This window comes from Bactrocera dorsalis, chromosome 5 (genome assembly GCF_023373825.1).
Source record: "Bactrocera dorsalis isolate Fly_Bdor chromosome 5, ASM2337382v1, whole genome shotgun sequence".
Taxonomy (NCBI): domain Eukaryota; kingdom Metazoa; phylum Arthropoda; class Insecta; order Diptera; family Tephritidae; genus Bactrocera; species Bactrocera dorsalis.
Genome location: NC_064307.1, coordinates 74,481,004 through 74,493,903, shown reverse-complemented (window position 1 = coordinate 74,493,903; position 12,900 = coordinate 74,481,004). Strand labels below are relative to the sequence as shown.

General features: G+C 36.1%; 3 protein-coding genes across 12 annotated transcripts; 2 read left to right on the top strand and 1 right to left on the bottom strand.

Annotated features, from left to right (window-relative positions):
- The first annotated feature begins 2,125 nt into the window (after positions 1–2,125).
- LOC105227440 (anoctamin-4) lies at positions 2,126–9,965 on the top strand. Of its 10 annotated transcripts, none has more exons than XM_049458030.1 (14): positions 2,134–3,078; positions 3,476–3,711; positions 5,026–5,294; positions 5,370–5,557; positions 5,618–6,283; positions 6,342–6,656; positions 6,875–7,020; positions 7,087–7,667; positions 7,735–7,952; positions 8,013–8,177; positions 8,243–8,696; positions 8,777–9,173; positions 9,241–9,331; positions 9,403–9,965. In XM_049458030.1, the coding sequence occupies exons 3-14, from the start codon at positions 5,030–5,032 to the stop codon at positions 9,739–9,741; spliced, it is 3,825 nt and encodes a 1,274-aa protein (XP_049313987.1). In that variant the 5' UTR covers positions 2,134–3,078; positions 3,476–3,711; positions 5,026–5,029; the 3' UTR covers positions 9,742–9,965. The 10 variants fall into 10 exon arrangements, with proteins under 10 accessions (XP_049313989.1, XP_049313982.1, XP_049313987.1 ...); XM_049458028.1 differs by having other exon boundaries at positions 3,476–3,775; positions 4,992–5,294; XM_049458029.1 differs by having other exon boundaries at positions 2,135–3,078; positions 3,518–3,711; positions 4,992–5,294.
- Positions 9,966–10,121: 156 nt separating this feature from the next.
- Positions 10,122–11,537, top strand: LOC105227395 (tubulin polyglutamylase complex subunit 2). Its single transcript, XM_011206717.4, has 4 exons — positions 10,122–10,512; positions 10,596–10,763; positions 10,816–11,300; positions 11,367–11,537. The coding sequence occupies exons 1-4, from the start codon at positions 10,347–10,349 to the stop codon at positions 11,535–11,537; spliced, it is 990 nt and encodes a 329-aa protein (XP_011205019.3). The 5' UTR covers positions 10,122–10,346.
- LOC105227396 (viral IAP-associated factor homolog) lies at positions 11,528–12,701 on the bottom strand. Its single transcript, XM_011206719.4, has 2 exons — positions 12,538–12,701; positions 11,528–12,366 (listed from the first exon to the last, which is right to left on the bottom strand). The coding sequence occupies exons 1-2, from the start codon at positions 12,541–12,543 to the stop codon at positions 11,653–11,655; spliced, it is 720 nt and encodes a 239-aa protein (XP_011205021.1). The 5' UTR covers positions 12,544–12,701; the 3' UTR covers positions 11,528–11,652.
- Positions 12,702–12,900: the final 199 nt, after the last annotated feature.

Sequence of the window (12,900 nt, the reverse complement as noted above, 5' to 3'; positions counted from 1 at the left end):
CAAAGTTGCAAATTTTCTTTTATGTTCGATAATATTTTACAACAATGTGTGCCGAACAATGGAGAGTGTGGTGAGAATGGGTTGCGAAAAGTTTGCGAAACCGGAGTGGTTAAAGCTCACCCGCTGTCTGATAATTGTACACAATTTTATTATTGTCTTGATGGCATTTGGAAAGAGGGTTTTTGCTTAAAAGCGCACACCTATTCAGATGACTTGGGCAAGTGTGTGCCACATGCACCCCTTGATAAATGTCAACCCTTTATTGTGGAAAAATTAATGACTGATATGAACTTAGATTCACGTCAATCAACATTCGAAAATAATATATATACTATCTGTCTTGGACGTGAAAATGGCAGTGCTGTACCACACCCAGAGAGCTGTTTACATTTTTTCGTTTGCCTTGGAGAGGTGCCAGTCATAGAGCAAAAATGTATTCGCGGATCATTTTTCGATGCTACACTCGGCTACTGTCGTCCAAATAATGGTAGCTGTATAATGCCTCTTGCAGGTGTATGTGCAAATTCCACGGACGGCGGCAATGTTGCACATCCCTACGATTGTCAGGCTTATTATGAATGTTCTACTTTGAATGGGACTGAACTACGTTATTGCGCCGAAGGCGAGTATTATCACAATACCACGGGTGAATGTCATATTGATCGAGGGGAGTGCCGTGCCAAATTTAAAGAGCACAGCAAATGTCAGCATGGAAAAAGTTTATCTCACGAACGTTATTGTAACATTTATTTTGCTTGTGTACGTGGTTTGGCTATACCTGCGGTGTGCCCAGCTGGTAATCATTTTAACTCCACTGTTGGACATTGTGTATTTGATCCTATAAATAACTGTGAGAATGGTAGCTTATCAGAAATAACATATAACATCAAATCGGAAGACATGTGTAAAAACTTAAGTGATGGCAATCATTTGCCTGACATGATAGATTGCACGAAATATTACGTGTGTTTAGCTGGAATGGAATTAAGGAAACAATGTCCGTCGGGTGCATACTTTGATACTGAACAACAGCTTTGTGTACCTGATGATGGTTCCTGCCCTTATGTCGTGAAAACAGAACCAAACTTTTTGATTGCTCCACCAGAGCCTTCCGTATGTGAAGGAAAGCATGGGGATATGTTGCCTGATCTTCTCAACTGTAATGAGTTTTATGTTTGCATTAATGGAAAGTTACGACACGAAAGATGTTATACGAACTATTACTTTAACTCGTCGATACTGCAATGTCAATCGTACACGAAAGCTATTGGCAATACAACAGAAGCTAATGCTGTCGGTGTAGATGCACACCAAATAAAATTAACACAGACACAATGTAAACACAAGCCCTCAAATTATACTGAACTCTGCTTACAAATGCCAAAGGGATCTTCCATTGCAGAACCAGGTGATTGCCGACGGTACGTAAGTTGTAACGACGTCGACGGTCCTGTCTCTCAACGTTGTCGCAATGGTGAGAGCTATGATAGCTTGCTCGGTTTTTGTCGACAGAACGATGGCACATGTTTGCTGGAAAATGGACAACGAGTTGGAGAATGTAATGCTCGACACGGAGTGTTGGTAAGAGACGAAGACAACTGTCAAGCATATTTTGTGTGCATAAATGGCCAGAAAATCCCAGGCAGTTGCAAGAAGAACGAATATTTCGATAAAATTCAGACGTCTTGTCTTCCCAATGAGAATAATCAGTGTGGCAAAGCTTTAAACCAAGCTTACGCGATGAAAACAGCGGTGGTAAGTAGGAGTATCACAAACAGAAATATCAATATTCTTCACAATAATATTATAAAATATATATTATTCTTGTTTAAAGTCTTGCCTTGGTCTCGGCGATTCCATACTTTATCCATATACACTGGACAACTGCCGTTCATACTTTCAATGTGTACAAGGAAAACCAGTCGTACATAAATGTGCCGACGGACTGTATTTCAACGCGTCAATAACACGCTGCGTGAAGGATGTGGTAAATTGTACTATGCCGGCAGTGCTTGAAGATTTTCAAACTAAAATAAAAAAATTAAAAACATTTTTACTGACATACTAATAATGACAAGAATATAAAAAATTATTAGTAGCAGCTTTTCTTCAGGACACGCAAGTACCTCAGCTAAAACAAAACATGACACCACTAACAATGACAAAATTTAAACGCAATTACACACGTACATATGCTTGTATGTATCTATCTTTTTTAGGAAATAAATTTTGGTAAAAGTAATACAAATGTCGTTCATATCCTAACATACTTCAGTGCAAAATATTATACAATATATAACTACAAGTACAAACCCAAGTAGTTATTGTGAATCATTATGCTGCCCTATCCACTAATTCTAAACTGTCCACAAAGCTGAGGTATTTTAGGAAACACCTATTTAATTCAAATCAAACCCATTTTGTTATGACGGAGACTGACAGTGGTCTAATTACACAAAAAAATCAATTTCGTAAAAATTGACGTTATGCTTTTTTGTCTAGTCCGTCATAAGTGTACATATGTACACCTAACATGCATGTGTATGAACATACAGTTAGAACATAAAGCAAATTATGAATTGTTAATACATTGAATAAATTCTAGCAAAGGCGTAGTTAAGCGGACAGGAAATGCAATAATGCGTATTGACCATTCGGATTACTGACATTCATCGTCGCGTTGTCAATCGCAACGGTTGTGGCTAACAGACAAATTGGAAACGCGTAATGGCGCCATATACGTGATTTATTTAAATGCTTGAGAGTATACATATAAATACACAATACCAAAAAATTTTGATAATAATAATAATTAACAAAAATGGACTAATGTTTGGGAAGCATAAATACTTTTTAAATTATTATAGTGAGCAACAGGTCTATCTTGATACCAAAAAACGAAAAAAAACTATGTACAAATAATTAATATTAAAGTATTGATTCAAATACATACAAGTGATCAAGTGTATTCGTATACTCATGCTTATGAATATGGATTTATGTATATCTGTATAATAACGGAATGACTGTCTCGTGTGCATAAAACTAATAAAAGCGGGAATGCATAAACTTGTGCTAGTGGGTTATGATTTATAATAATATATATGTAATTGCATTTACACACATTTATATACATATAGACTCAATATCTAGCAACATATATATATTCACATTTGTATATACATACATATGTATATTACTCAAGCTTACAACATATTTAATTTTCTTTGCAAGTATAAAAAAGTATAAACGTAGCTTAGCAAACAACACAGTACTCGAATTAAGGGAATTGGGGAATAACTGCATCATAGAGAAATTTTCACTTTAACAAATGTTTATCAAAGGCATATAGCTATTTACACTTTTTGTTTAACTAAGCCTCTTCCAGGCGCTAATCGATCACAAATCGATTGAAATTGAGAACATATGTCAGAAGACACATGCTTTCGTCAATCTGACCGACTTTTTATTACAGATTTAAATCGAAATCCGTATGGTATTGAAAACATTATTTCAGTTCACAACATTAATTCAACGAATAATATAAATAAGTGAAATTTATGTAACAAAATAGGAAGAAAATTAAATAACAACATTGTACAGTGGCTATTACTATCAGTTCAAAATTTAACTTTATAAAATTTTATATAATGTATAAAAGCGGACAGTTGTCAAGTGTTTAAAATGTTCCCATCACACGTTGTAAACAAGGTGAATATGTGATCTTTACAAAGCAAGATACCACTAATAAAATTTCAGCAAAAAATATTTATATGTATGTATAATGTATTAATATATATTTACGTATATACGCGTACTCAATATCTAGCCACTATTTAATTTTAATTTCACATGTTTAGGATTGAGGTATATCTAGGGTAATTATGTTGACCGAAATCCTTTTTTATAATTTCATGGTGATGTGTATGTTCAAAACCTTAACATAGCAATATTTATAGTTTTATATATGTGCATGTATATACATTAGGGTGGGTAAAAAAAAATGTATCTTTTTTGATTGGAAAACTTTTTTGGTGGAAACCTCTAAGGAATGCTTTTACATGTGGGCATGCCGAATTCAAGAACACAAATGTATTTTATAAAATAAATAACTTGTTTTCGCTAATATGATAAAAGCCTTTACAGGAACTTCATAACTTGAATAATTTACTGAGCTAGGACTTGGGCATTCACACATCCGACAGATTTTTCCTACCATGCATTATCTGAAAACTTCAAATATTGCATTGGTACTACTTTATTGCATAATTCAAGTATGTGATACAATTTGGACATTGTAATTTTAAAAACTTCTAATTTTCGTGACACATGTAAATATAGAAAAATAGTTCACCCGTGCTCTAAATAGGTCATACTGACGTACTTAATATAAAATACTTCGTAAACAAATATTCATAACTTTAAGTCTGCCCGGCACGAACTTATACGAGTAAATGTGCATGCTCTTGTTTATACACATGAGTGGCATAGGTTGCTCATACGCATGGTCCCTTTACGTTAATGAAGAAATTGAATATTTATAGCACAGATATTCAAACTATATTTATTTTTATACTACAATTATAGAGTACATATATGTAGATACTATATATGTGCATATTTTTGTGCACAATTGGGGTTTTCTCGATCCAACACAACTCACGAACTGTAATATTAGCGGCAACAGAACACAGCTATACGTCAATTAGGGGTATGACGGCTGCTTGAATTCTATGACGACCTAATTGACAACACGCAAGCGCGCCTAAAAATATGCTTATCCAAGTAACAGTGCGTTTAATATTTATACAGTGTGCAAACAAGTAAATGGAAATAATACGTATTGAAACAAGTTACGTCATAGCTGAACGCCGTCGACAAACCGACATTGTTAATGCGTATTTTATATCTATAATAAAACCATTTGAATTTCTATCGTTGTTTTATTTTTGGTACTGACTTTCTAATTCCTTTAACACTAATATTTGCAGCTTTTAAGCATAACTATGTAATTAAATTCTACAGCAAAATGCATGATCCAAGCTACGATGTTAGTAACAGTAAAACCTCCGCGCACAATAAATACAGTATAGATCGAATTGAGAAACAAAAACTTGAACAGTCCAGTAAAGAGAGAAGTTTGGATAGTCAAGTAGATTCCAGCAATCGTCCCTTTCATATGCGTGTCGATAGCGTTGATGATGAGAGCACCGCACCTATAACAGAATCAAATTCGCGTGAGGACCTCATTGCGAGTACTGAACATTTTAGAGAGGCTTCGACAGAATTTCCACGTAAGGAATAATTATTATTAAATATGCGCATTGCAAACGAATATTAATCACAAGATATTATAAAAACTTCTACAGGATTCTTATCAGTGCCAGTTTTACGCAACTTTCGACCATATTCTGAAAAATTTGCATCACGCCAAATCTCATCTAGTCCTGCGAAAAGTGATCGAGTTTTACGTTCAAATCCGACGGGGGGGAAAATGCGCACTAGACGTCTAAGCCAGGACAGTGGAATTGTTTCAGGACGTTTGTTTGGTGGTTTGGTAAGCCTAAATAACCTTGTATACATATAACTATTATATCGTTATGTTTTGTATTTGTAGGAAAGCAACATTCTCGATACAGTGGCTCCAACCAAACATTTTGCCAAATCGTCTGATAATTTATATAATTTTTTTATAAATGAAGCCGCAGCAAATGCCTACAATCAACAGCAACAGGAACAAACAAATGAACAAACAGTGAGTGAAGCAAAGGAAGAAGCCATAATACCATACACAACCAAACCCACTGAACGACAGCCACCAGCTTCAAAAGCAAACTACACAGAAAAATGGCTCAACTCGACAATCTCCCGAACTCTAGATCATTTGAAGCCGAACTCCATCGCTGTTCCACTGCCTACTCATATTGAAACAGAGTCAGCAGAGCCTAGTCCCACACAAGCATTTGGACCAAAAGTGTTGAATATTGAAGATATTCCCGGTACAGCGATGCGACGTGGTTTAGGTATTCATTTGAATACGCCACTTGTTGAGGACACTTCGTATAGGGAGGACACTGATCAGTGTGATATGACAAACTCTAACGTTTTACAAAATCAGTTTGGATACAAGCAACTAGTACCCGTATCTCGTAAGAGTTCGAAAAGCTCCGTGGGCGACAGCAGTTTGAGCGGTAGCCATTATGACAGTCGAAATACAAGTAAAAGTCACAGTGCGAGTGGTGATGAACGCGATATGCGTCGCATTAGTAAACAAGACAGAGAGGTGAAATAGTTGAAAAAATAGCATTCAATTATGTAGCTATAAGTAATTTGGTTTACAGGGTCTTGATCCAGAGTCCCTTATGTTTCGTGATGGGCGGCGTAAAGTTGATATGGTATTGGCTTGGGAAGAGGAGGATTTTGGTGTAATGACCGAGGCCGAATCTCGTCGTCGTGACAATCGTCGCTGTTTTATGGACAATCTAATTAAAGAAGGACTGGAAGTTGAGTTAGAAGACAAAACGCAGTCGTTTAATGAAAAAACATATTTTCTAAAAATTCATTTACCTTGGCGCCTGGAGACGCGACTGGCGGAAGTCATGAACTTAAAGTTGCCGATCAAGCGGTTCATTACGATATCAGTAAAAGCGTCCTGGGTATGTTACTATTACTACACTACATCATTCGCAGTAACTTCTCTTCAAATCGATAAGTCATGTGATTGCGATCACACCCATACTTAGCTACAAAGCAAGCTTACAGTGCGTTTGGGCTTCAATAATCTCGATGCGATTTAAATTTAACATATTTTTGAGGAACTGAAAATTAATTATTAAAATTGAGTTATTCTCTTTTCGCCTTTTCATATTCGTAGGACGATGAGAATGTGGTGGCACGCAATGTCCACTACTGGAAGTCTCTCTGGAATCGGCTAACCCGGAAAATTCAGCTTGATCAAAGCGTTTTGGAAGGGGAAACAACGTTCAAAGCTTCTACTGCCAATGGTAATGCTGAGGAACAGTAAGTACATAAATTCGGTATTCATCGATATGAATAAGAAAAGTGAAAAAAATAATAATATTACAGATTTATTGTCAAAGATCGTGCCACAGCGTATACGAGTGCCCAACGTTCTCTAATGGTTATGCAGGTGCTTATTCGTACCCCTTTCGACGATAGTGACCGTGTTGGGATTCGACGTTTACTCAATGATTCCACTTATTTGGCTTGCTTTCCATTGCACGAAGGTCGTTATGATCGTCCACACTCTAGTGGGGTCTCATTTGACCGCCGCATTTTATATCTCACGTGGGCTCATCCTTCTCAGTGGTACAAAAAGCAACCTTTGTGTTTGGTTCGCAAGTACTTTGGCGATAAGATAGCTCTATATTTTTGCTGGCTGGGTTTCTACACGGAGATGTTGGTTTATCCGGCAGTTGTGGGCACTTTGTGTTTCCTTTACGGGCTTGCATCTCTGGACTCGGAAGATAATACTCCAAGTAAGGAAATTTGTAATGAATTCGGGACTGGCAATATTACACTCTGTCCGCTGTGCGATAAGGCCTGTAGTTATCAGCATTTGTACGAGTCTTGCTTGTTTTCTCGCTTGACATACCTCTTCGACAATCCTTCTACAGTATTTTTTGCTATATTTATGTCATTTTGGGGTAAGTTATGATATATACATCTATATATATATATATCTTTATAGTGCATAATTACCATTATTAATAGCAACGACATTTCTGGAGTTATGGAAACGCAAGCAGTCTGTGATTGTCTGGGAATGGGACTTACACAATGTAGAATCTGATGAAGAAAATCGTCCAGAGTTTGAAACAAATGCCACTACATTCCGTATGAATCCAGTGACACGAGAGAAGGAACCCTATATGTCTACATGGAGCCGAGCAATACGGTTCGTCATCACCGGTAGTGCGGTCTTATTTATGGTAAAACTACTTTAAGAAATTAAATTTAAGTGCATTAAATATTTACTTACCTTTCTACAGATCTCGGTGGTTTTGTCCGCCGTGCTGGGCACCATCATATACCGTATTTCATTGGTTTCAGTCATTTATGGTGGTGGTGGATTCTTCGTAAAAGAACATGCTAAATTATTTACAACTGTTACAGCTGCATTGATCAATTTAGTTGTAATTATGATATTAACAAGGGTAATATATTTATAGTTGGATAATTTCTTCAATTTAAGTACATAGAACATTGCTCCGTCTTCTAGATCTATCATCGTATGGCCATAAGGTTGACAAATTTGGAAAACCCTCGAACTCACACCGAGTACGAAGACTCTTACACTTTCAAAATATTCTTTTTTGAGTTTATGAATTTCTACTCCTCGCTCATCTATATTGCGTTTTTCAAAGGTCGATTCTTTGATTATCCTGGCGATGATCAAGCTAGACGTAGTGAATTTTTTCGTCTTAAAAATGATATTTGCGATCCGGCTGGATGTTTATCAGAGCTCTGCATTCAGCTTGCGATTATTATGGTGGGAAAACAGTGTTGGAACAATTTTATGGAGTATCTCTTTCCAAAATTGTATAATTGGTGGCGACATCGCAAGCACAAAGCTGCAACCAAGGATGTTACCCACTTACATATGGCTTGGGAGCAAGATTATCACATGCAAGACCCCGGACGCTTGGCTTTGTTTGATGAATATTTAGAAATGAGTACGAGCTCAAAATATTGCATTTTATTTAATTTAATTGACCTTAACTAAATTACTTCATAAACATAACAATTTTTCCAGTACTGCAGTATGGTTTTGTGACATTGTTTGTGGCAGCATTCCCATTGGCACCACTTTTCGCGCTACTAAACAATGTTGCGGAAATCCGTTTGGATGCATACAAAATGGTAACACAGGCTCGCCGTCCTCTAGCAGAGCGCGTTGAGGACATTGGTGCCTGGTATGGCATCTTGCGCATTATAACCTATACAGCCGTTGTGTCCAATGCTTTTGTTATAGCTTACACAAGTGATTTTATACCGCGCATGGTCTATAAGTTCGTATATTCAAATACGAACACACTGGTGGGTTATATAGAGCATTCGCTCTCAACTTTCAATACATCGGATTACAAAGAGGAGTGGGGAGCAACAAGCAGCGAAAAGGATCCGGATGTGTGCCAATATCGTGGTTACCGGTGAGTTTAGTTAATGTGTTTTAACTTATATTTAAATATGCATCTTGTTTATAATTGTGGAGAGTAGAAACGGACCTCATGATCCTGAACCCTATGGATTGAGCCCCCATTACTGGCATGTTTTTGCTGCGCGCTTGGCTTTCGTTGTTGTCTTCGAGGTAACTATTATTTCATCTGTGTGCATAGAATTGAATTTGCGAGATTTATATATGTATTGAATATTTTCAAGCACGTCGTTTTCGTCATCACAGGCATTATGCAATTTATAATCCCAGACATACCCGCTGAAGTGAAGACACAAATGCAACGCGAACAGTTACTTGCTAAAGAAGCGAAATACCAGCACGGCATTAAACGCGCCCAACAGGGTGAAAATCAGGATCTATTGAGTATTTTCCGAGATGCGGGCAGTCGTAGTAGTGGTGCTACTTTGGGTACGAGTGGCTTTGTTGGACGTGGAAGTTGGGCGCGACGTTTCAGTCGACTTAGTGATGGCTTAGATGCACATGTAGAAGTAGCGTCACGACCTCGTCGCTCAGTGGAGTCGACAGTATGGGAGGTTTCTTGACACGAAGAAGAGGAAGAAGCTCAAGAGCCGAAAATTGCCAAAAAATAATAATACCACCAAATCGTACGAAAAATATAAAATGGCCGCAAATATTACGAATATTTGACTTAAGTTACGTAAAAATTTGTATGTATGTATGTATGGTTTTAATGATAGGATACTTATTTAAACCTTTTCTCATATTGATGCAATAAATCAAATATCTATGCATATCAAAAAACGAATTCGAGACTTACAGTATTCAGATTCAAATTATTGATTCTAAATAATTTCTACATTATAAAGATTTGCACATATACATACATACATACAGTCGTATGTTTAATTTTATATAAATAAATTTCTCTGCTCAATTAAATGTTATCAAATTGGTTGAAGCTTAAAAACTGACTTTAATTAAACAAACATCTAATATAATTCCAATTGATAAACGATTCTAAACAATTTAAATTTCACATGTGTGTAAATATGTATGTATGTATGTATATTATAACTAGTGTATATCTAGTTAAATTATGTATGAATACAAAATCAATATTTCAATTTTCCGTTTCCATCGTGACAATAGTTTATTATGGTAACTTGACATTTTCACATACGTCTGTATGTATAGACATATGTATGTATGTATGTGTTTAAGTTTTTACCTTTCCTTAAAAAAATACGTACTTACATACATACATAAATATATTTTTCATAAAATGGCAAAGAAGCCCACACCTGAAGATATTTTTTACGATCATCTAACATTAGGTTTAATGGAGACACTTGGTAAGTCTAAAGAAGCAATCTTTCATGCGCAAACATACATACATACATATAATTCTGTTCTGCATATTTAATGTTCAAATTAGCTAAGCTTCCGCGAGTATGTAACGTTAACTGTGAACATCGTAAACCGTGTGAAAAGACTCAGATTGTTAATTGGGAACAAAGGAATACTATATATTTGCCCGAAGATATGAAAAAGTTTTATTTGTCCACGGATGGATTTCTCTTACAGTGGAGCTATCAGTATGCACGTAAGTTTATTTTTTGGTTTCATTATAAATTGATAATTTCGTCCTTCATCAGCAAAGGATTTGCGCCGTGTAGGTTTTATCCATATTCCACATCTTCACCAAATTACTTTGTTACGTGACAACATTGAACCATTAATCAATTCGAGTGCAAATGCTCCATCAGAAAGGACTCTTGCAGGCAACGAAACGAGAGTTGCTGACGATGTTGGAACAGATACAAGTGGGAGTGTGGGGGCAAGTGTCAGCGTTCCTATATTGTTAACGAGGAAAGATCGATGGGGTAATCCACTACCCAATATCTCAACAAAGACAAAAATATTTGAAATTAATAATGTCAATGAAGTTGCCAAAGTGTGTATGCTCTATGAGGCAAATTGTTCGACCAACCCAAAATTCTACCTATTCGAGTTAAATGCCATGAAATGGATATTTCTTTCCGATACATTTAGCGAATACTTACGGATGGCCATTGCACATTTAGGATTACCATATTGGGAACTCTGCTTCTCCAATATAGGCTTACCATCGTGGACAGAGGTATACAAATACTTATGTATATGTAATACAAACCCTAATCAGATATTAATTTTATTCTTCCTAAAGCAATTGTTTATGTTGCTGGCACCACATTTGTTGGAGGACTATGAACCACGACGTGACCGCCAAATCCACCCATCCCCTGAACACCCATATAATATTATCGACACCTCTGTTTTTCGCATTAAACCAAAAGGTTCTATGAAAAACGCTCCTTCAAGGAAAAATTTATCTTGATTTCGTACGAAAAAAACATACACACATATATTTGAAGAAATAAATATTTTTTAGCGCCTCTTCTAATAATTGCAGCAATTTCTTGTCTAATAAAAAACTTTAAAAACAAATTTGATTAATAAAAATCAATATTTTGGCTTTCCAAATCGGACAACATTTTATCACGAATTTGTGGTCTTGGATCTTCTTTTATTTCTGTAGAAATTGCACCAACTTTTCCTAGTAGAAACTCTAATTCATCAAGCGTAAGTTTCTCGCCTCTCAACTCCAATGGTCCAATATATTGTTTCTTTAATTGGCCTTCGTTATAAACAAAAATTGTCGGTAAGTTTTTTTCAGGAAAGTTAGGTATGCAAGTAGTTGCAATGGAACGTAAGAATTTCGTTTGCGGAAATTTTGCAGCCAACTGTTGCATGTGGTGATGAATAAGAGAGCAAAGGGGTACACCATTTGCATAGAGATGGATCACTACCCAAATGCCATCACCCGCTTTTGTCACCTCACTGACATAATCTTGTCCAGATATTTCCCGCACTGTTCCAAATTTTGCTTTCTCGGCAAATGCCCTCATTTCTGCTATCCGTCGCTGGCGGTATTGTTCTAATACCTCTTCGTCTTCGGAATCTTCCAGCTCATCTAACTCATCCAAAGACATATCGTCAATTTTCTTTGAACCATTTTCTCCACTCCTTAAATCGGTTCGTCTATTTATGGCATCGTCCATCATCTCTTGGATTTGCTCCTCTGTAATTTCAGCTTCTTTTTGCTTAGGTGCAAGAATTCCTTTTGCGCGGAGCACATCATTCCATTCGGTATCCTCATTAGGGTCCTTTAGAGAGAAAAATGTTTTATAAAATAGCTTCATACATATTTTTGAAATGTCATGAACCAATAATATCGTTGTCCCATGCTGATCAATTGGAATGTTTTATTTTTAGACCAGTTTCATGACCATATATGGATTGACTGTGGTCATATAGACGATTTTCTGAATAATTACCTGCATGTTTAAGTGACTAACTTTAAAAATAATTATTTAAATCAACAATTTGAAATTAATTGTATATAGGCTAATGATTCATATAATTTATTCGGTAGATAGCAAAAATTGTACGAGACGTAAATAATATAAGCAATTGTTCAAGTAACCAAAGGAAAACTGATAAATTGACGTTTATCTGTTTCCTATGGTGATATCATTCGTAGAGTGCTGCCAAATCGCATTTCACTTCATAGAAGGAACATGTTCAGACAAGGAAACTTTCATTGCTTATTGTCACCAAAATAATGTGGCTGCCATGTGTTCACAAAACCAATATTTTATTCCAAAATTATTTATTACGTTTCTTCAGATTTTCAGTTT

Coding starts and splice junctions, on each gene's coding strand:
- LOC105227440 (XM_049458025.1), top strand. CDS start 2,755: ATGCTTGAGAGTATACATATAAATACACAATACCAAAAAATTTTGATA. Junction 6,657..6,874: donor TATCAGTAAAAGCGTCCTGG/GTATGTTACTAT, acceptor TCATATTCGTAG/GACGATGAGAATGTGGTGGC. Junction 7,668..7,734: donor TATATTTATGTCATTTTGGG/GTAAGTTATGAT, acceptor CATTATTAATAG/CAACGACATTTCTGGAGTTA.
- LOC105227395 (XM_011206717.4), top strand. CDS start 10,347: ATGTATAGACATATGTATGTATGTATGTGTTTAAGTTTTTACCTTTCC. Junction 10,764..10,815: donor GTGGAGCTATCAGTATGCAC/GTAAGTTTATTT, acceptor GTCCTTCATCAG/CAAAGGATTTGCGCCGTGTA. Junction 11,301..11,366: donor GCTTACCATCGTGGACAGAG/GTATACAAATAC, acceptor TTCTTCCTAAAG/CAATTGTTTATGTTGCTGGC.